Source organism: Trichomycterus rosablanca, chromosome 2, assembly GCF_030014385.1.
Source record: "Trichomycterus rosablanca isolate fTriRos1 chromosome 2, fTriRos1.hap1, whole genome shotgun sequence".
NCBI lineage: Eukaryota > Metazoa > Chordata > Actinopteri > Siluriformes > Trichomycteridae > Trichomycterus > Trichomycterus rosablanca.
In genome coordinates this window covers 11,629,670-11,654,042 of record NC_085989.1, presented here as the reverse complement: position 1 = coordinate 11,654,042, position 24,373 = coordinate 11,629,670, and the positions used below count along the sequence as shown (strand labels likewise).

General features: G+C 39.3%; 1 protein-coding gene across 3 annotated transcripts in view; it reads left to right on the top strand.

The window, feature by feature from the left end:
• cgnb (cingulin b) overlaps window positions 1–13,005 on the top strand; it is a 70,108-nt gene extending 57,103 nt beyond the window's left edge. For 2 of the 3 annotated variants that reach the window (XM_063011213.1, XM_063011205.1), the window contains 8 exons: window positions 647–817; window positions 2,427–2,585; window positions 4,547–4,636; window positions 4,915–4,998; window positions 6,387–6,505; window positions 8,821–8,929; window positions 9,055–9,218; window positions 12,434–13,005. In XM_063011213.1, coding sequence (XP_062867283.1) covers window positions 647–817; window positions 2,427–2,585; window positions 4,547–4,636; window positions 4,915–4,998; window positions 6,387–6,505; window positions 8,821–8,929; window positions 9,055–9,218; window positions 12,434–12,566 — 1,029 coding nt within the window. In that variant the 3' untranslated portion in view covers window positions 12,567–13,005. Of the gene's footprint in view, window positions 1–646; window positions 818–2,426; window positions 2,586–4,546; window positions 4,637–4,914; window positions 4,999–6,386; window positions 6,506–8,820; window positions 8,930–9,054; window positions 9,219–12,080; window positions 12,110–12,433 lie in introns of all 3 variants that reach the window. The other variant, XM_063011220.1, reaches the window with a different exon arrangement.
• The last annotated feature ends 11,368 nt before the right edge of the window (window positions 13,006–24,373 follow it).

The window sequence follows — 24,373 nt, the reverse complement described above, 5'->3', positions numbered from 1 at the left end:
CTCTCAACTGTTGCTGACCTCGACTCCTGACCGTGGAGAGCCAGGACAAAAACACACCCCCCTCCAACAGCTGTGCAGTAGCCAACTGCATCTTTTTTTCCTCCATGATGCGAGTTCATTTGTGGATCAGACTCACGCACGGAAAGTTGCACCCTGATCCTACTATCCCTCGTCTCTGTGCAGGCGCCGTTAATCAACCAGGAGAGGTTGTAATTGCATCAGTCAATTAAGGCAGTGTTTCCCAACCTTTTTTGCACCACGGACCGGTTTCATATAAGATGTAATTTCACGGACCAGCGGGGAAGGGAGGATTTAATAATATTGCTCACAAACAATGTAAAATGAGCTTTTTTTGCAATGAGACGCTGCTCCCACCTAGGGGTGACAATAAGACAATAACACCCAAAATAGAAGCAGTGAAAACTGCTTTTCCAGCGATCTCTAATTATTCATTCTTTCTGTGCGGCCCCGTAATAAATAGCCCATGGACCGGTACCGGTCCACGGCTCGGTGGTTGGGGACCACTGAATTAAGGAATCCCCTCCGGCAACCTTCCTATAAATGAGTGAATCATTGTTCATGTAGGCGCCCAGCCTGCCGGTAGCAGAGCTGAATGATGGTATTTATAATGTGTTATATATTTCAGATGGAGATGATGATGGGCGATTCACGGCACTCTGTGCTGAATTTACAGTCTCAGCTGGATGACTTTAAAGATCGCTCTCGTCGAGAAATGCTCGACGCTCAGAGGCTAAACAGTGACAGGCTGACTGAGCTGCAGAGAGTCCAGAATAGCCTTAAAGCAGCACAGGATGAGGTGAGGAAAATACTTTGTCCTTACATGAAATTGCTTGTGTCCGGAGTTGTGTGTTTAACTGATTTTCCTCAGAAAGTGTTATCAGGTTGTATCAGGGCCTTAAATTTGTGATCCCTCATAACAGTGCTAAATTACATCAGGATTAACCATTAAGTTCCAGTACCTAGTAGATACACCTATCTGGTATGAACACTCATTGATTATTTTATCAGCTACACATTTACTGACTGTATTTTAATGGACCCCCAGAAACCTCACACTTACAAGATATTATGTGGGTGGTGAAGCATTTTTAGCACTGCAATTAACTAACAGGGTAATGATATGTATGGTAGTACTAGAATATAGTACCAGATAGAGTGAATTAGGTGCAGCAGTGTTGTTGGAATTTTTAAGTATAGATTAAACATACTGTCCTCATTACTAGGAACAAATAGCTACTTAAAGTTAGCACATGTTGTCTGTGTATAGTTATACATAGGAGCTATTTTGTCTTTTCTAGTCATTTATCAGTGGACCATTTTCTAATCACAAGGCACTGTTGGCTTGATATTTTGGTTGCATACTATTTACCTACCAGCATTAACGTTAAGGTGTTTAAAGACCCTCATGTCTGTAGCCCACTCCAAATGCAGTCAGTTAAGAAGCGTCCTCAGTCACCGGTGGAGGGTTAAATCAGTGGAGGATGCAATCAGGATAAATGCACATGACTAGATGGGGGGAGAAAAAAAAAATTAGGTCAAAAGCTCTGTCAGAGTGACCCTCGGGTTTTTGCTCACCTCCCTGGCCAAGGCCCGTCTTCCCCAATCGTTTAGTTGGACCAGGAAGATTTTTGGTGGTTCCAAACTTTTTCCATTTATGAATAATGGTGGCCACTGTGCTCTTTGGGACCTGTAAAGCTGCATCAATTTTTCTGTACCCTTCTCCAGATCTATGCCTTGACACAATCCTGTTTCCGAGGTCTGCAGATAATTCCTTTGACCCCATGGCTTGAAGTTTGCTCTGATATGCACCGTCAACTGTGGGCCCTTATATAGGCAGGTGTTGGCAATCCCCAATCATGTCCAATCAATTGAATTTAACACAGGTGGACAAGTAAATTGTAGAAACATCTCAAGCAGTATCAGTGAAAACAAAATGCACCTCAGCTCATATTTGGGGGTCATATCAAAGGGTGTGCACACTTGTGTACATATGATATTTTACATTTTGATTTTTAATAAATTAGCACAAATGTCTAAAAACCTGTAACTTAAAAACTAGGTGCAAACATTCACTAATAACAAATTAATAATTATTGTTTATTATTATTTTATTATAATAAAAACAAATAATTATTTAGGCCAGTCCAAGTGTATTCCCATGTACAAAATGGCATGTTCTACCTCCCTGATTTTTCAAATGAAGAAATTTGAGAGCCGCTCAGAAAGTTTTAGATGCCTTAAACAGGTTGTTTTAAGCTTAGTCATGATTGTAGTGTGTTTGCATGGTTTTATTTATTAATTAATAGCATTCAAGTATCCTATGATATCATTACAATATCATTAAAACACCACTTGTGATCTCTTTACTAAACATCATTCCTCGTCTGCATGGACATTTGTATCAGGTATCTCGTCTGAAAAAGGAGCTTCAGGTGTGTTCAGAGGAACGGGACAGTGCACAGCTAAGTAAGGACCTGCTGAGCAGCCGTCTCAAGCACTTGGAGAGCGGGCTGGACACAGAGAAGCCATCACAGTCACGTAGCAGAGAAATACGGCATCTAGAGGTGTGTGTTTTTTTGTGCTATAGGAAAACAGTCAGGTACTGATTTGACAGTCAAATGTAAAACAGCCACTGGAACACAACAGATTCTAATCATACCAAGCAGGTTTAGGTATTTCCTGTTAAAGCACCATGTGAAGCAGGTAATTTATCCCCATTCGAACATGCGGTCACCTTTGTTTGCCTTATTTACTATTGAGCTCTGGCCCTTTTGTTGTTTTGAACAGTAAAACATGTTCTGGTGACCATGCTGTCATACCAGTTAAGCATGAAAAAAAGCCACAGTTAAAGTGGCAGCAGAATGCAATTGCATTAGGTATGACCCGGTTTCAGTGGTTCAGCTCTTACAGTTCCAGTTTAGTTCTGCATCTACAGTGCTGTGGAGCATTATTTGCCCCTCACCCAACTTAATTAAGACAACATTACGCTTTGGCAATACAAATATCCATATTTTGTCATGCCAATTTAGCTACGTTTAACACAAGTAAACTCAAAATGCTTCCTCTAAATGATTATTAAATGTATCAAAAATAAAGATCTATTTTATAAATCATATACAGGGGTTGGACAAAATAACTGAAACACCTGTCATTTTAGTGTGGGAGGTTTCATGGCTAAATTGGACCAGTCTGGTGGCCAATCTTCATTAATTGCACATTGCACCAGTAAGAGCAGAGTGTGAAGGTTCAATTAGCAGGGTAAGAGCACAGTTTTGCTCAAAATATTGCAATGCACACAACATTATGGGTGACATACCAGAGTTCAAAAGAGGACAAATTGTTGGTGCACGTCTTGCTGGCGCATCTGTGACCAAGACAGCAAGTCTTTGTGATGTATCAAGAGCCACGGTATCCAGGGTAATGTCAGCATACCACCAAGAAGGACAAACCACATCCAACAGGATTAACTGTGGACGCAAGAGGAAGCTGTCTGAAAGGGATGTTCGGGTGCTAACCCGGATTGTATCCAAAAAACATAAAACCACGGCTGCCCAAATCACGGCAGAATTAAATGTGCACCTCAACTCTCCTGTTTCCACCAGAACTGTCCGTCGGGAGCTCCACAGGGTCAATATACACGGCCGGGCTGCTATAGCCAAACCTTCGGTCACTCGTGCCAATGCCAAACGTCGGTTTCAATGGTGCAAGGACCGCAAATCTTGGGCTGTGGACAATGTGAAACATGTATTGTTCTCTGATGAGTCCACCTTTACTGTTTTCCCCACATCCGGGAGAGTTACGGTGTGGAGAAGCCCCAAAGAAGCGTACCACCCAGACTGTTGCATGCCCAAAGTGAAGCATGGGGGTGGATCAGTGATGGTTTGGGCTGCCATATCATGGCATTCCCTTGGCCCAATACTTGTGCTAGATGGGCGCGTCACTGCCAAGGACTACCGAACCATTCTGGAGGACCATGTGCATCCAATGGCGGTGCCGTGTATCAGGATGACAATGCACCAATACACACAGCAAGACTGGTGAAAGATTGGTTTGATGAACATGAAAGTGAAGTTGAACATCTCCCATGGCCTGCACAGTCACCAGATCTAAATATTATTGAGCCACTTTGGGCTGTTTTGGAGAAGCGAGTCAGGAAACGTTTTCCTCCACCAGCATCACGTAGTGACCTGGCCACTATCCTGCAAGAAGAATCACTTAAAATCCCTCTGACCACTGTGCAGGACTTGTATATGTCATTTCCAAGACGAATTGACGCTGTATTGGCCGCAAAAGGAGGCCCTACACCATACTAATAAATTATTGTGGTCTAAAACCAGGTGTTTCAGTTATTTTGTCCAACCCCTGTATATTACCAATTTGAAAAAGTAACTGCCCCCCTAAATATAACCACTGGGAGTAACAACTGCAATCAGTTGTTGATTGTATGTGATGACTTCCTGTGAGGGAACTTCAGAGACACATTATTGAACTGGTCCTATTTATGTGTATGTGTGGGTATGTGAAGGACAAAGTAAAAGCTTTGGAGATCGAGCTTGATGAGGAAAAGACTGGAGCAGAGCTTCTGAATGATCGTATCACACGTAGCCGTGAGCAGGTACAGCGATACTTACATACATCTGCACATCTGAACATGTGTGATAAAAACACTAACATATATGTGTAACACATTAACATATTTTTGAAAGTATTAAAGACTTATGTAACTCAAACAACTTATTACTACTATTATTACTATTATTATTACATATTAAATTTTGTATTTTTATTATTCTAAAATGCTACAAGCATTTTACATTTAAGTGCAGAAAATCTTGAATATTATTGAATATGTTTTGTGTTTATTATTATTACTAATACTATTTTGCTTTTTAGGTGGACCAGCTTCGTTCTGAACTGATGCAAGAGCGTGCAGCCAGACATGACCTTGAGATGGACAAGGGTTCATTAGAAAGACAGGTATAGGGTCTATTCTGCTGTTGTACATTTTAGGTGTTTTTCACCTAAATTAAAAGAATCAAATTAACATTAACATTCATTAACATTATGTATCTGTGTTTAGCTGGATTTTCCTCCTGTTTCACTTTTAAACTTGTGTTATAGCTCGCAGTGCTGAGAAAGTGTCAGAACGACATAAGCAAGGAATTTCATTAGTGGAGAGAACTTATAGAGAGGTTTAGTGTTCTTGTCACGTTAAGCTTTGTTCACGTTTAGCATTGGTCGTAAGGCCTGAGTCACTTGTATCACATAATATCAAGCGCACAAATCTATATAGTATGTAGTATATAGTATATTGTATATAGTATTTAATTTGCATATTAGTTGTAAAATATTAAGTTTGTCAATACAAGCCTTTATATTAGTTTGACTTCAATACAGGGTGTCCCTAAAGTCTTGACATGAAAATAACAGCACAGCCAGCGCAAAAGCAGTTTTGCTGCTTCTCATGTGAATGTGCTTTTACTGAACTCGCTACTGAATACAGTATTCCAAGATCAAGCATCTCCACAATTAAGAATCATAAGGAAACAATAAAGAAGTAAAGAAAAAGTGCAGGTTTTATTGTATTTTTATTGATTTTTAACTGTTTTCAATTGTATTTGTCGTTTTTTTTATTTTATATTTGTGTTATTTTTAGTGTATAAGTGTCAAAAACAACCCCATTATTTTACATTAGCCTAAAATATAAGCAGTTCCTCGGGACCATGGAACACATTAACAGGTTTTTCATACAACCTTAGGGGGAAAAAAATACCTTCAAACACCTTTTAAACTCAACACTACTTCCAAAACCAATTGACGTTGAGTTTCGAGGTACCGCAGTACACAGTTTTACACCACCACGCTGAAGTGAATTGGTATCATGGTAATCTATCTTATCAGAAGTGGAATGATTATATTGTCTGAAGAGAAAAACATAAATAATCATAATGCAATTTTATAAACACATTCAAGTCAGTGGACTTGTGTCTAATACAGTCAGTGTTTAGGAAGTGTTTCTTTACAGTCAAATCCATCTGGTCTTGAACTGCGGATACAGTATGATTCTTTTTGACACAGTAAACTGTATCATATTTTTTCAAGTGTTTTAAAAATACCTGATGCTGTTCATTTTAATGGGAGTAATGTGAAGATAAGAGACCTGCAGTCATTTACTTACTAATCCAGCACTCAAACTATTGTTTTCGGTTTTAACTGTTAATTAACTAATAGAGAGTCAGTGTTTAGATGACTAACCAACTGATATGGATGTTTTCTAATGGACATTATATGGACAAAATCCAAATGCCATAATCATGCGTAAATACAACGACAATGTTTAAACACTCTAAAATTTGCTTTCTCAGTTTAAAGAGCTGAAGTCTCGTTTAACGGAAATGGAAGATCTGCCAAGACCCACTTCTGGAATGGTTATACTGGAAAACAAAATTCAAGAGTTGGAGGACCAGTTACTCAGTGAGGAGAGGTATCCACACCACACACACATTATTACTTTTTCACGTGTGTATAATGAACAGAGCGTGAGAGTGTGTTATCATCGTGGCTATGATTTCATCAGGGCTGAAATCAATCAACCCAACACTGAATAAGTTTAAACCAAAGCACATGTAAAATGTAAGTAAATGATGCGAGTCTCAAAAGTGAACGTTTCATAAATTATTTGATCTTATTTTTATTTGGGTCTTTTGTAGGGATGTAACGATGCACCACAAGACAGTTAAAAATCGATTCACATGTGTAACGATTCAAATCGGTTTACATGTATAATGAATCAATATTCACTTTAAACAGCAGAGAGCACTGGCAATATTCACCTCGCCTGGTTGACGTCACTACAGGGTTGTCAGGTTTTAAAATTTCCAGCCAAATGTATTTATGTGAGGATATTTTCTTTATTTGTATTATTCATTTATTTATTTAATGTGGCATTTGTTTTATTTCAGTTTTTTTTTTACACAAAAAGGGAAATGTGCAGCACCTCAGAAATAAAAGGGCATTCATTATTTAGATAAATAAAAGATAAGCACAAATACAGTATTTTATTTTATTTTTTAAAGAGAAATAATTTAAAAAAAAAACGTCATCATTTGTCTGCAATTTCATTTTGTTTAAAAAATCGGGAAAAAATCGTATTGTTAACCAAGTATTGTGAATCTCATTGCATCGTGGGTAGAGTGTTACATTCCTAGTCTTTTGGGGTTCTATTCCATTTAAGTTTAAGACAGACAGATTCCTGCTGTTGCTCAAGTGTACTTGCCACATTAACCTATAGAAGCAGCAGCAGTGGCTCTTGTGGCCAGATACATAATAATTAGGGCCCTACTACATTGCTTAATTTAATGGACCTCGTTTTTCAAATTACACAGATTTCACAGATTTTTAAAGAAAAGTGCCACATTTCATGGCAGTCATTAAATAACACTCATAAACTGAATGATCGAATAAATGGAAGCTACAAAACACAGCACAGCCTACCTTAATAATTGAATGTAAACCTAAAACTCCCCCACCTCTGCGTCTACATAATCTCGAGTACTGTTTTTAGGTGCTTTACACTTCAACATCTTGGACATTTTGTCTAAACGATTGCTAGTGTAACCAAGCGTCTGTAGAGATTGCTGAGTTTATAAAGTAAGAAATAAACTGTACATAGACCAACAATCCGGAGCATAGTACTTTACTGGCTTGTTCTTTAGATGCGCAGCACAGACTACAGATGATCATGTGTGTATACAAGCACACTTTTCCATTGATTCTGGAATCCCTAAAGGGACAAAATGCACTCAATACATAAACACATACATTGAACATTGTCAGAACACTACACTAACTTAATTGCCGTATGATTGCTAGGGCTGCCTCATATTGTGTATTGCGACTCATATTTCGTACACTACGCAAATGAAAAATGTTAAACCGCTAATTTTGAATTGCACCGCAAATTGCATATTACACAGGAAACGACTGAGTTCACGGTCCGTGACAATTTTTCCAGCCGTGAATTAGATAGGGCCTTAATAATAATGTGTATTATTTCTACGTTTATACTAATTATGACCTGAATTTAAATGTATAGTGCTTTAAAAAAATATATTCCCCTTTCTGCTGGTATCCTCTAGGTATTGTGTATTTGTAATGTAGGACAAAAACATGAATTGCTCTTTTTATTTATTGAAGAAAACGTTTTATGCAATGATTACCACCCATGTAAAAATGAATTGTTCCTTTAAGCTGGATGGCTGAGATTAAATCACATGTAGTAAGTTCATTAATGCAGCCTCAGAGTTCAGAACTTTAACTGCGTTCTAAGGCAGAAGTTTTCAACCTGTGGGGCGCGAGTGCCTGTCTAGGGGGTGTGGCATTGCAAGATTTTTTTTACTTTTAAAACTAAAGCAATTAGTTTTTCACCCACAGGAGACATATTTGATTAGTCTCGCTGACCACGCACACACGTATGTTTAATGTTATCCAGTTCAGTCTGAAAAAAAACCTTAAAAATAGGGCTAACAGTGAAGATAAACCAGTGACAAAACAATGCCTGCTGGAGGGCGCAAGTTTGCGGCCGGAACACGGAGGCGGGCGTATGTCCAAAAAGACCTATAATAAGGAAACATAAACCTTTTGTTTATTACTTTTTTTTTACCATTTGTAACCATTCACAGGTGGACTTGTTCTAGTGCTTCTGATCATTCTCTTAATGTATAACCCAAAAGCAGCAATGTATAAAATGTTTTTAGTGTTTGTTTGTTGTGTTTAATCCATGTGATAATGTATGATCAGGGAGAAGAACAGCATCCTTGCAGCCCATAAAAGGACAGAACGGAAATTGAAAGATCTTAGTGCCACACTGGACCAAGAAAGAAACCAACACGCTGAACAGCGAGACCAGGTATTCAAACACACACACACACACATATTTGTTTTCCATGCATTTCTATTTATGGGATTTTGTTATAGTAATACAAATGAGGCATCTATGCTGTTTTAATGAAAGTAATAAGTAGTTTTGTTCAGCTGTTGTTGCGTATAAAGGCGCTGAAAAGGCATGTGGATGAGAACGAGGGCGAGGTGGAAAGGTTGGAGGGACTGAGGAAGAAAGTTCTGAGAGATCTGGAGGACCAGCAGGAACTAAAGAACACACTGCAGGCCAAAGTCAGCACCCTGGAAAATGAGCTCAGGTCTGTACAGGTTCTTTGTATACACACTAATCAGAGGTCCAGCTGATTTAACCATATATTAGCGTTTAATATACTGTTTGTATTGTTAAAATAAAGTTTTACTGTTTAGTTATTTTAAGATCATGATTTTTTTTCATAGGATCATTATTACAATACTTTTCTCAAGGGTTCTACTTTTTTATAATAATAATAATAATAAATATAATGTAATAAAAATATAACAATAATTGTATTAGAACTTTTATCTTATTTCTTGAGATTATAAACAGACATAATTATTGAACAATCAGAACATTTGGTTTTCATTGGTAATGCCTTCTCATTTTAAACATACCGCTCCTGCTATCCGTCTTATAGATAACAATTCATTCAAACAGCATTTTTCAACATCATATTCTAACCATGGAACCATACTGGGCCCTTAACTTGGCTGACAGTAAAATTGACCACCAGTTTGAGGTCATTATAGTGGTGGTCATATTGGTAAAGCTTCACATCTAAATTTATACTGACGCCTAATCAAAGTCAAAAGAGAATTCAAACTCAGTTAAAGTAATAAAAGTACAATTAACAGTATTTTTTTTTTAACTTAATTATGGGTTAAAGTATGTACTGTATATGGGAGGTTGGGGGTGCTGAGATTTACATTTTCGACTAACAGTACTGTGACAGTATATTGTCTAGGCAATTTAGGGTTGAGGGCCTTGCTCAAGGACCCAACAGTGGCAACCTGGCAGTGGTGGGGCTTGAACCAGCTATTTTTTGATTATTTTTTGATAACCACTAGGCTACAACTGCCTTGTTTATCTTGGTTTATCATTTTTGCCATCACAAGTTACTCCCACAACTAGCAACTGGTGAGTAGTGACTACTGAATATTATAAAAGAAAGAGACCTACATTATTTGCTCTTAACCCTACACTTCTTGTGCCTTAAAGAGTTTGAGTTTAGCAAAACAGACTGAAGACAACTACAATACTCAGTAGAGAGATTTTGATGGCAGATCCTACTCATTTCTTTAGCTCTGGTATTGGTACTTACAGTGCCTTGCAAAAGTATTCAGCCCCCTTGAACTTTTCAACCTTTTGCCACATTTCAGGCTTCAAACATAACGATATGAAATTGTAATTTTTTGTGAAGAATCAACAACAAGTGGGACACAATCGTGAAGTAGAACGAAATTTATTGGATATTTTAAACTTTTTTTAGAAATAAAAAACTAAAAAGTGGGGCGTGCAATATTATTCAGCCCCTTTACTTTCAGTGCAGCAAACTCACTCCAGAAGTTCAGTGAGGATCTCTGAATGATCCAATGTTGACCTAAATGACTGATGGTGATAAATAGAATCCACCTGTGTGTAATCAAGTCTCTGTATAAATGCACCTGCTCTGTGACAGTCTCAGAGTTCTGTTTAAAGCGCAGAGAGCATCATGAAGACCAAGGAACACACCAGGCAGGTCCGAGATACTGTTGTGGAGAAGTTTAAAGCCGGATTTGGATACAAAAAGATTTCCCAAGCTTTAAACATCTCAAGGAGCACTGTGCAAGCGATCATATTGAAATGGAAGGAGTATCAGACCACTGCAAATCTACCAAGACCCGGCCGTCCCTCTAAACTTTCAGCTCAAACAAGGAGAAGACTGATCAGAGATGCAGCCAAGAGGCCCATGATCACTCTGAATGAACTGCAGAGATCTACAGCTGAGGTGGGAGACTCTGTCCATAGGACACAATCAGTCGTACACTGCACAAATCTGGCCTTTATGGAAGAGTGGCAAGAAGAAAGCCATTTCTCAAAGATATCTATAAAAAGTCACCTGGGAGACACACCAAACATGTGGAAGAAGGTGCTCTGGTCAGATGAAACCAAAATCGAACTTTTTGGCCACAATGCAAAACGTTATGTTTGGCGTAAAAGCAACACAGCTCATCACCCTGAACACACCATCCCCACTGTCAAACATGGTGGTGGCAGCATCATGGTTTGGGCCTGCTTTTCTTCAGCAGGGACAGGGAAGATGGTTAAAATTGATGGGAAGATGGATGGAGCCAAATACAGGACCATTCTGGAAGAAAACCTGTTGCATTCTGCAAAAGACCTGAGACTGGGACGGAGATTTATCTTCCAACAAGACAATGATCCAAAACATAAAGCAAAATCTACAATGGAATGGTTCACAAATAAACGTATCCAGGTGTTAGAATGGCCAAGTCAAAGTCCAGACCTGAATCCCATCGAGAATCTGTGGAAAGAGCTGAAAACTGCTGTTCACAAACGCTCTCCATCCAACCTCACTGAGCTCGAGCTGTTTTGCAAGGAAGAATGGGCAAAAATTTCTGTCTCTCGATGTGCAAAACTGATAGAGACATACCCCAAGCGACTTGCAGCTGTAATCGCAGCAAAAGGTGGCGCTACAAAGTATTAACGCAAGGGGGCTGAATAATATTGCACGCCCCACTTTTCAGTTTTTTATTTCTAAAAAAAGTTTAAAATATCCAATAAATTTCGTTCCACTTCACGATTGTGTCGCACTTGTTGTTGATTCTTCACAAAAAATTACAATTTCATATCGTTATGTTTGAAGCCTGAAATGTGGCAAAAGGTTGAAAAGTTCAAGGGGGCTGAATACTTTTGCAAGGCACTGTAGCTGCCAGATCAATAGTTTTTGTATTTTTTGTACCAAATAAATCACCACAACATACCATGTGATGTGTTTTTGAATGCAAAACCAAGCTGTTTAATAGGTTTACATAACAATTAGTAATACAGACTAAAAAAAATTGACAAAATAATAAAATGGTCTTATGTGATCAGATGGAATACTAAACCTGTCGAATTTGACTATGTTCTATTTGAAAAGGTCTTCTGAAGAAAGCCATGTTTTGAAAGGTACTGAACACCTAAAAGCATGATTAGCATAACATGCACTCGAGCTTGCTTTGCAAAGTGAATTATTACGTGATGCTGCATCCCAATGTGAATTTGCATGCAAAATCAGTTTTTGATTACTTTTCTCCCTCACTCTTACTAATGTGCTTGCAAGTACATGTTTTGTTTTGCTCCTGATGACTGAAAGTTTGTACTTTTTATATGATTTTAAAATGTGGGACATTTAAGACCATGCTGTGCTATTGTAAAAAAAAAAAAACAAAAAAAAAAACCTTTTTATTGTTCGAGCTGGAGGTATAAGAGTGTGGCTTTGTCGTTTGTCAGGAGGAAGGTTCAGCAGACATTGCGTCCCACTCTGGGATCCACTGTGAGCTCTGAGGAAGAGGATGCAGTCACTGATTCTAACAGCATTGCATCCATCCTTACTGAATCCCAGCTACAGACCACCAACTGCTGATCAGAGAAAGGTTTTACGGAGAACTGTTTCAACACTATACACTGAGCTCTTAGTGTAAATACGCTGTAAAACTCGAGCAGGCTATTTTTTATTACTTTTTTATGGTATGTTGAATGTAATCATGGTTTAGATGAGTGAAATCAATCAATAGTTGCCTTAATTCTGTAAGGAAACTAGAGAAGCACTATGTTGAGAAAATAATGAAGTGATAAAGTACATTTGTGGTGCTTCAACATCTCGATTTAATTAAAAAAAAAAGTGAAAGATTAACCACAGCGATTAAATATTAGTACTACTGTCTACACGTTTGCAGGTATGTTCTATGTTGTGTAGTTGTTTGATTCTTCCTTTCACATTGCATAAATGTGTTGTCTTTCTTTTTCATTCATTCTGATGTCAGTTCTAATTCTGGAAAGTAAAAAGATCATTCCTAATATGTTTGCATCTTTATAATAAAAAAAAAAACATTTCTTCTTAGCCCGGTGTTTTTAATTGTGTTTGATAATAATAATAATAATAATACAACATTTACTTTGACTTTTATTTCATTGCATTTACCACTTTGTAATGTTGCTATTCCTTTTCACCACACTTAAAAGACGTTTTGGCACCGAGGAGACCAAGTGATTTCGTGTTTCAGCTTTTATTTTGTCCCATTCTTCCTGCAAACACGTCTTAAGATGTTCAGCAGTATGGGGTCGTCGTTGGCGCATTATTCATTTCAAAATCCTCCACACATTCTCTATTATGGACACGTCAGGACTGCAGGCAGGCCAGTCCAGTACCCGTACCCTCTTCTTTTGCAGCCATGCCTTTGTAATGTGTGCAGCATGTGGTTTTGCATTGTTTAGTTGAAAAATGCATGGACGTCCCTGGAAAAGATGACGTCTTGAAGGCAGCACATGTTGCTCTAAGATCTCAAAGTACTTTTCTGCATTAATGCTGCCATCACAGAAGTGTAAATGACCTTTGCTGAGGGCACTGACACAGCCCCATACCATGACAGACCCTGGCTTTTGGACTTGTTGCTGATAACAGTCTGGATGGTCCTTTTTGTCTTTGGTCCAAAAAAGACCTGGAATGCTGATTCATCTGACCACAATACACATTTCCACTGTGTTCGGTCCATCCTAGATGCCTCAGAGCCCAGATAAGTTGACGCCGCTTCTGGACATGGTTAACATTAGGCTTCTTTTTTGCACAGTAAAGTTTTAAGTGGCATTTGTGCATGTAACTCTGTATTGTAGTGCTGGACAAAGGTTTGCCAAAGTAATCCCTCACCCATGTGGTTATATCAGCTATTGTTGAGTGAGGGATCAAAGATCACAGACGTTCAGTTTAAGCTTGCACCCTTGGCCTTTACCCACTGAAATTCCTCCTGATTCCTTGAATTGTTTAATGATATTATGCACTGTAGAGGGAGAAATATGTAAATCCCTTCCAATCCTTCTTTGAGGTTCATTGTTTTTAAACATTTCAATAATTTTCTCACACATTTGTTGACAAACTGGAGATCCTCTGATCATCTTTGCTCATCAAAGACTCAGCCTTTCCTGATTGCTGCTTTTGTACCAAAACATGATTACAATCACCTGCTGACATCACCTGTTTGGAATCACATCATGATTTAGTATTTTCACCTAAATTGCCCCCATCCCAACTTTTTTTGGAATGTGTTGCAGGCCTGAAATTCAGGAATGGAGGTTTATTAACAAATGAAATGAAGTTGAGCAGATAAAACATGAAATATCTCAGGTTCAAACTGTCTGCAATCAAATAAAAGTCAAAGTAAATGTAAGGAACACTGCATTTTTATTTTATTTGCATTTTCCATACTGTCCCAACTTTTTCTGATTTGGGGTTTTACTTTGTACTTCCATTTTCTTAATTGAAGGTATCTGCTGAAATATTTAGGCTTCATAGTTTTCACAACCAATGATTTAGCAAGCAACTTTTGTGGGCACCTGAAAAATGACACACATGAAGTGATAAGCCCAAGGACCACTTAAAGAGAGATATAATTTCTCCAGCGTGTTCTGGGTCTGCCCCAGGGCCTCCTTCCAGTTGGCTAGGCCTGGTATGCCTCCAATGGCGTCTAGAAGGCATCCTTATTAGTTGCCCGAACCACCTCAATTGGCTTCTCTTTACGCGAAGGAGCAGTGGTTCTACTCTGAGCTTTTCTCGGACCGAAGAACTTCTCACATGGAGTATGCCCAGCAACCCATCGGACAAAACTCATTGGCCGCTTGTATCCACAATCTTGTTCTTTTGGTCATTACCCAAAGCTCATGACCATAGGTGATGGTGTGGACATTACCACTATGGACCCAAAGCTCATGACCATAGGTGATGGTGTGGACATTACCACTATGGACCCAAAGCTCATGACCATAGGTGATAGTGTGGACATTACCACTATGGACCCAAAGCTCATGACCATAGGTGATGGTGTGGACATTACCACTATGGTCTGGTACAGCGACCCGCATCACTGCCAATGCTGCCCCTAACCTACAGTCGATCTCACAATCCCTCTTCTCATCACTCAAGAACATGACCCCGATTTCCGGTTTGGTTTCACCAGGAAATAACCATGGCCTTAGACTTAAAGGTGCTGATCCACATACCAAACGCTCAAGTGCATGCTGGAAGACAGAAGGACAACATCATCTGTGAATGATGACACACCCCCCAATACACTGGACAGAAGCCTTCCTGGCCTAGACTATACCTTGCCACCCTGTCCAGACCTGAACCCCATTGAGAATCTTTGGGATGTGCTGGAGAAGACTTTGCGAAGTGGTCGAAATCTCCCATCATCAATACAAGATCTTGGGGAAAAATGAATGCAACTCTGGACAGAAATAAATGTTGTGACATTGCAGAAGCTTGTGGAAACGATGCCACAGCGAATGCGCGCCGTAATCAAAGCCAAATATTAGAGTGTGACCTTTTTTTTGGCCAGGCAGTGTATATTGCTACTTTTATTTTTGGCTTATTTGAACAGTCCTTAGTAAACATGTTTTGATGGTAGTAGAGTGGAATATTTTTTAATCTGCTATTGAATTGATGCCCAAATTGTATCATTTTAGCGGCATGACTTTTGATACAGCGCAGTCCACCTGCCGCCCATACCTGCCGTGTTTTACAGCTATCGTTAAGCAAAAGTGAAACATTCCTAATAATGAGCAGCAGGGGGCGACAGTGCACTGTATTTAAAGCCTTGTCGCTTTATCATCGACATTGTCTAGATGCGTTTTAAATATTATATAATGCATGATTCTCAGCGTTATACTAAGTTTAAAATAAAGTCACAGCAAATGTAAAAATGTAACAAATTCGACTACAATGGGACACTTTTCTTTTCTTGGCAGGTTTTTAGGCTACTGGGTGCCATAACAGACATCCCAAGTTGCTAGATTGTGCACTAGATTGTATATTAAAAAAGAATTTATGTTTCTTACTTAGTGCATCAGATAGTGTACTAGATAATAGACTTATGTTTCTTACATAATGCTTTAGGTAGCGTATTAGTTAACGGATTTAGGTTCCCTACATAGTACACTAAATTGTATATCAGATAACGGATTTATGTTCCCTACATAGTGCACTAGATAGTATTTTAGATATGAATTTATGTTCCCTACGTAGTGCACTAGATAGTGAATTAGACAATTGGTTTATGTTCCCTACACAGTGCACTAGATTGTATATCAGATCACGGATCTATGTTCCCTACATAGTGCACTAGATAGTGTAATAGATGATGATTTGTGTTCCTTACATAGTGCACTAGATAGTGTATTACAAAATTAATTATGTTCCCTACATAGTGCACTAAATTGTTTATCAGATAACGGATTTATGTTCCCTACATAGTGCACTAGACAGTATATTAGACAATTGATTTATGTTTCCGACACAGTGCGCTAGATTGTATATCAGATCACGGATTTAATATGCGATCGGGGAAAATAGTCTGTGTCGCCCGCGTGCGTGTGTGTTTGTGTGTGTGTGTGTGTGTGTGTGTGTGTGTGTGTGTGTGTGTGTGCGCTCTTGGCTGCTCGTTCTAGATTCTGGGAGATTTTATCTGACTTGCGGGCATCAGGGAGCCGCTATGTATATGCGGGAGACTCCCGGAACTTCCGGGAGACTTGGGATGTCTGCCATAAACTTGAGTAACTATGCTATTCTGTGCCACCTTGTCATCTTACAGACATTACATTTGGCTACGTCCAATGCCAATGCAAACATCACAACATAAGGTGATTTGTTTGGTGTCAACTTTACTGACTGTCCAATTTTAGCTTACCAGCTGTTCCATTTCACCTAAACATTACATTTGTGTGAGAAAGGGGTTCTTGATGTGTATTTGAAAGTATTTTATCTGGCAACTCATTTTCTTTATAGCAATATAGCAACAGTTCATAACCAATTCTAAAAATAACACTTAAGGTAGTCTTCAGAATTGTAGATGGTTTTCTTGTTAATCCAACAAATAGTGTCCCAAATGATCTGACTTCACCCTATGTAACTTACGTTTTTGTAAATTACATGTATTTTTAATAAAAAAAGGTTAACAAGAATGACACACACAGACAGACTGACAGACACGACTAGATGGTGCCGGGTGAGGACCAGCCTTTCTAATTGGTTTACAGGCAAAGTAAAGGCTGATCCAGGATCAGGTAACTGTTGATATGCTGTCTATCACTTTTAATACTCAAAATTAAGAGTAGAAGGCAGACCTGAGATACTTTACATACTTGTGGGAACCAGTCAGGTGAAAAAAACCCAAGGGGCCCTGTGATGTAATTTATTTGCATATTAACCCATGATTTGTGTGTTTGTGTTTGTGTGTGTTTGTGTGTGTGTGTGTGTGTGTGTGGAAGGTTACCAGTGGGGACCACACATGTTCAAAAGATGCATTTAACACAAAACACAGAAAACAGCTGCTTTACTGACCTGTAACTTAAATGTTTACATGGATCAAACAATTGTTAATAAGGCCCTGATAAAGATAAAAATATGGACAAAAGTAATGGGATACTGAATTCATGCAGTCAAGCGATGACTTTAACCCCATTGAACATCTTTGGGATGAACTGGAATGGTAATTGCAAGCTAGACCCTCTCATCCAACATCAGTGTCCGACCTCACAAATCTGGATAATTGGGCAAAAATTCCCACATACAAAATCTAGTAGAAAGCCTTCCATGAAAAGTATAAGCTGTTATAGCTGCAAATGGAAGAAGAAGAATCTGTGATTTGTCTTGAGAGAAGGATGGACGAAGGTGTTCCTCATTGCTGCTGCAATGCTGGCTGGTGAAGGTGTCTGCATGACACCTACATACTTCATAGTTTGTATCACAGATTGTAGTGCACGACTCTGTAGGTGATTCTGCTCTTTGTCTCCGTTTCTACCAGATGAAAACAGCGGCAAGATGGAGGGGACATCTGATAGTCTGTTCCTCTTCTTATTTAGGGTGGCGGGCTGCTGCAGCAGAGGACAAAGTTACATTTGGGGAAATGGATACAACTAAATTAGGAGAAAATGTGGGGGGAAATGATGCAATTTGAATTTTTGATTAACTGACTTTTAATTTTGTCACTGTCCTGACTTTTTTTTGAGTGTGTTGCAGGTATCAGATTTGTTTATGTTTGCAAAATATGATACTGTTGGTCAGCCAAACATTGAAAATCCTAACTTTGCACTTTTGTCAATTAAATAAAGGTTTAAGAGAATTAACAATGGCGATAACAATTCTAACTCAGGTCTTTATGTCTTCTCATTTCTGCTGCATTCAGCACATTTACTACAAGGAACAACTACCATCAGTGCAATATTCATCTCCAAGCATAACATGCACAGTTGTTACCAAGCCAAAACTGCCACAAAGTTAAAAGTTTATAATTCTCTAAAACATAACTGTTAAGTTGGTGAAGATAACAGAACTGTTAAGACTGTAGGAAAATAAGAAGCCCCAGCTTGTACTTTATGTCATAGCTAGAAGGCCACAGTCATTTTCTCTTGTGCTAAATAACCAGTCTGACCAGCCTTTTATCATTCCTAACCCTTTATTTTTGCCTGGGTGCATGCCTTCTAAATCCCACGACGTCAAAAGGCACAATTAAGTAAATGCTCCCAAGTTGAACTTCACTGTGATCTTATTGCATTATGCTGAAATGTTCTGTTAGTTTGATGTAGCATCTTTATGTATTACATATAAAAAATTTATGGTCAAATGTTTGTTAAACCCAACACCTAAACATCTTGTTACAAAACCATGAGCATTATATGGAATTGTTCCATCTCTGATATACAGTACAGTGAAGCCGGAAAGTCTGCACACCCCTTTCACCTTTTTTATTAACAAAAATCAAAATGTAAACTATCATATGTACACAAGTGTGCACACCCTTTGATATGACACCCAAATATGAGCTGAGGTGCATTTTGTTTTCACTGATACTGCTTGAGATGTTTCTACAATTTAACTGGAGTCCACCTGTGGTAAATTCAATTGATTGGACATGATTGGGGTTTGCAAACACCTGCCTATATAAGGTCCCACAGTTAACAGTGCATATCAGAGCAAACTCCAAGCCATGGGGTCAAAGGAATCATCTGCAGACCTCAGAAACAGGATTGTGTCAAGGCATAGATCTGGAGAATGGTCAAGGAGGTGAGCAGGACAGAGCTTAGGGTCACTCTGACAGAGCTCCAGCGTGTCCTTGTAGAGATGGGAGAACCTATGAGAAGATCAACCATCCAGGCACCACTCCACAAATCACGCCTTTATGGTAGAGTGGCCAGACGGAAGCCACTCCTTAGTAAAAGACACATGATGGCCCGCTTGGAGTTTGCCAAAAGGCACCTAGAGGACTCTCAATCCATTAGAAACAACATTCTTTGGTCTGATCATACCAAAACTAAACTTTTTATCCTGAATACCAAGCGTTACGTCTGGAGGAAACCAGGCACCGCTCATCACCTGGCTAATGCCATCCCTACAGTGAACATGGCGGTGGCAGCATCATGATGCAGTGGGACCGGGGCGACGAGTTCTGATAGAGGGAAAGATGAATGCAGCTAAATACACCAAGATCCTTGAAGAAAACCTGCTCCAGAGTGCTCTGGACCTTAGACTGGGGCGAAGGTTTACCTTCCAACATGACAACGACCCGAAGCACACAGTAGTAGTGTGGGTGTTGCTCAGATGCAACATCCTTGGTTTGATCCTTTCTTCCAGGTACGCTCTGTGCAGCATACTGTGTTCTCTGGTTCAATGTCCATGCTTGTTTTTTAGGAACTCGTTCCTGCTTTTGTTGTTCTGAGTTGCCTTTCTTTTTTGTCGTTGTATACAATCCAGTTGGTTACATAAAGTGTTTTTTTTCTATTTATATTGAGGTTAATCTTAGTTTTGTAGGTTTCGTAATCTTTTCCATAGAAACCAAGTGCTTGTTTATCCCTTAAGTGTTTGTACTGCAGGGACACCAGTGATTATCGAACTGTTCCTTACAGAATATCTTCTTTAATCCCCCTTTTTGTGATAAGATAAAATGCTGAGAGCTGAGCTATTATATAGTTAAGTCTAGACTCTAGAGCATGACATATTCTTTAGTGTAACAGAAAGCCATCAATCTCCACCCCACTTCAGTTATATGAAATTGTCAAATAATAACTTCCTGTGTCACAGGCATATACAACATTTTAACAGATTACTAGCAAGCTAGGATTACTAAGCATAAAATACAACCCCAAATCAGAAAAAGTTGGGACAGCATGGAAAATGCAAATAATAAAAACACAGAGTTTCTTACATTTACTTTGACTTTTATTTGATTGCAGACAGGATGAACCTGAGATATTTCATGTTTTATCTGTTCAACTTCATTTTATTTATTAATAAACATCCATTCCTGCATTTCAGGAAAAAAAAGTTGGGACAGTAAAGCATTTACCACTTTGTAATGTTGCCATTTCTTTTCACCACACTTAAAAGACATTTTGGCACCGAGGAGACCAAGTGATTTAGTGTTTCAGCTTTTATTTTGTCCCATTCTTCCTGCAAACGTCTTAAGATGTACAACAGTACGGGGTCGTCATTGTCGCATTTTTTATTGGGGACAGGTCAGGACTGCAGGCAGGCCAGTCCAGTACCCGTACCATCTTCTTCCGCAGCCATGCCTTTGTAATGTGTGCAGCATGTGGATTTGCATTGTCTTGTTGAAAAATGCTGGACGTCCCTGAAAAAGATGACGTCTTGAAGGCAGCATATGTTGCTTTAAGATCTCAATGTGCTTTTCTGCATTAATGCTGCCATCACAGAAGTGTAAATGACCTTTGCCAAGGGCACTGACACACCCCCATACCATGACAGACCCTGACCATTTTTTCCAAAAAAAGACCTGTAATGCTAATTCATCTGACCACAATACACGTTTCCACTGTGTGATGGTCCATCCTAGATGCCTCAGAGCCCAGAGAAGTCGACACCGCTTCTGGACATGGTTAACATGAGGCTTCTTTTTTGCACAGTACAGTTTTAAATTGCATTTGTGCATGTAACTCTGTATTGTAGTGCTTGACAAAGGTTTGCCAAAGTAATCCCTCACCCATGTGGTTATATCAGCTATTGTTGAGTGGAGGTTCTTGATGAAGTGCCGTCTGAGGGACCGAAGATCACCGGAGTTCAGCTGAAGCTTGCGCCCTTGGCCTTTACACACTGAAATTCCTCCCGATTGCTTGATTCGTTTAATGATATTATGCATTGTAGAGGGAGAAATATGCAAATCTCTTCCAATCTTTCTTTGAGGTACATTGTTTTTAAATGTTTCAATAATTTTCTCACACATCTGTTGACAAACTGGAGATTCTCTGATCATCTTTGCTCATCAAAGACTCAGCCTTTCCTGGATGCTGCTTTTGTACCAAACCATGATTACAATCACCTGTTTACATCACCTGTTTGGAATCACATCATTATTAAGTTTTTTCACCTTATTACTAACCCTAAATTGCCCCCATCCCAACTTTTTTTGGAATGTGTTGCAGGCCTGAAATGCAGGAATGGAGGTATATTAACAAATTAAATTAAATTGAGCAGATAAAACATGAAATATCTCAGGTTCATCCTGTCTGCAATAAAATAAAAGTCAAAGTAAATGTAAGGAACACTGCATTTTTATTTTATTTGCTTTTTCCACACTGTCCCAACTTTTTCTGATTTGGGGTTGTACATTAATTATGAGTAGTGTTTGGTAGAGGTCAGTTAATAAGGAGTTATTCAGTTTAATCTGTGTTGTGACTTGTTAATATAGCTTTTCAAACCAAATACAAAGCTGGCTAACAGAAATCTGGTTCTCTATATCCCTAACAAGCAGGCCAGTTCTGACAACGAAAACAAGCTTTTTATGACAACATAAATGTTAAGCTTTAAAACCAGCTCAAAAGACGACACTGTCACCCTCTGGGTGACACCGGATAGAAGGATTTTGATGTTAAGCTCCTGTTGAGCTTTTATATAACACCATATTACAAAAAGCAAACAGTACAGTTATAACCCTATAAAAGATGTTAAGTGTAGTATGTTGTCAAGGAGTCTAGTGTGTTGTGAAAAAGTCAAACAAAAGGGTTCTAATAGCTACAAAATTAGAAAGCATGAGGAAGCACAGCAGGGGAGGTGCTTCATGATCATACACTAGTAAACACTTAAGAGGATATCAACCATATCCTGGACTGTCTCAGGGATGTTAAATGCTGGATGTTAAAAAACTTCCTTAAGTTAAACAACGACAAAACTGTCATCATCAAAAAAGTCATCATATTCGGCCATACCTATGCCACCACATTAATAGCCTACAAGATGTCCAGAAACACTCCTCTGTCAGGCCCGATTGCCTTGTTTGACTGTTGTTATGACATGCCTATGGCTCAATGAGGCGTTAGCTTTATGCCAGCTGTAATGGGACTCACAATTTATATCAGTAAATTAAGGGCTGCACGGTGGCTCAGTGGGTAGCACTGTCGCCTCACAGCAAGAAGGTCCTGGGTTCGATCCCTAGGCGGGGCGGTCCGGGGCCTTTCTGTGCGTAGTTTGCATGTTCTCCCTGTTTCTGCGTGTGTTTCCTTCCACAGTCCAAAAACATGCAGTCAGGTTAACTGGAGACACTGAATTGCCCTACAAGTGAATGGCTGTGTGTATGTGTGTGAATGTGTGTCTGCTCTGCGATGGACTGGCGTCCAGTCCAGGGTATTACTCAAGGGCAGCTCGTTCCTTAGGGCGATCGGGCGACGCACCACCAAAGGGCGAAAGGGAAGAAATTTTCTATCACATTCAACCAGAGTTAAACTAGCTGTGACTGTTCTGGAGTCAGTCTTGCCTCGGAATATCATAGTCCAATCACCCCTGATTGCTCTCATAGACTCATGTTAAAGCTCTTTTTTCCGAACTGCAGGCACTGCAATGCATTTTGAATGAGTTCCGGGAGGGCTCGCACTTACGTGCTTGCGTCACACGTAATCGTTCCTTATTTGGAAACTAAACGTGGTGTTCCGTATTTTTATCAACGCGAGAGAAATGCTGCAGGTTAGACTGAGACAGGGCGATATGCATGAAACAGAAGGAAACTGCTGCTACCTTGGGGATTAGAAAGCGTTTGGTTATTATTTTAAGTAGTGTTCACTTTTAGTCTTAGTAACGCCGTGTGTGCGCAGGCATATAAGCGTAACAATCTGTTATTACTTCAATGTTTGAGTAGCTCAGTGGGCAGAGCGCGTCGTGTGTATTTTTCTGCCCCAGGTTCGAATCCGGCTTAGGGATAAAGTAAAGTAACACAAGCAGGGCCGGCACTTTTCTCACTGCCTCCCTAAGCAACGCAGTCCAGAACCGGGGCTGCATGTCAGCGTGAAGATGGATTATGTAAAAATATTGTTTGCACTATTGAGGAAAAATGTTACATGATGTTCTTTATGTTGTTTTGCCTAAAATATGGTTCTGATTTATTATTCTAAAGAATGAAAATAATAAATGTTAAACAGCCTAAATAAAACATTTTGATAATGTCCCTATGACTGTCTAAGACCAGTTATATTTTTTATAGGTGCAACCCTAACCACCTACCCCTCGCTCCCGCTCAGGTAAACACCCACCATACCACCCCCCACCCTATGCCTTCCGCCACCCTAATTGGAGCAGAAAGTTGGCAACCCTAATTGGAGCAGTCAACATGCCTACCGTCACCTCAGGATCTGCTGCACCTAAAATAAAATGCTAATGATGACTGAATTAAATTGTTAGTGTGAAGGCTTTACTTAATTTTATGATTAATGGTAAAGCTGGTCTCTCTCCATGTTCAAAGTTATTTGTGAGGGCAAACTGACATGACTTAAGATGTTAATTATTTAAGCTTTAATTTACCCATTGAACGGGTCACCTTGGCCATCATCGCAACAATTGCCCCCCCTGAGAGATTTGGCAGGAGCCGCCACTGGTATTACTGTGTGCCTTGCGCCCATTGAAAAGCTGGGATAGGCTCCAGCACCTCCCCTCGACCCTAACTGGATAAGCGGATAAGAAAATGAATGAATGAATCTTTCGTTAATCCCGATCCAATGTGCGATTTAAGTGTTCCCTTAATTTTTTGAGCAGTGTAGTTAAATGTTTCTGTAGTAATATTTATATTAATACAATAATAAGAAAATGTTATTTGTTTTTGTTTTTCCGGGTTTTTTCTCTTTAATGATCATGAGAGCGAGTAATTGGTCATTGTGACGTCACAATAGGCGGCGCTGTTGTCGCGG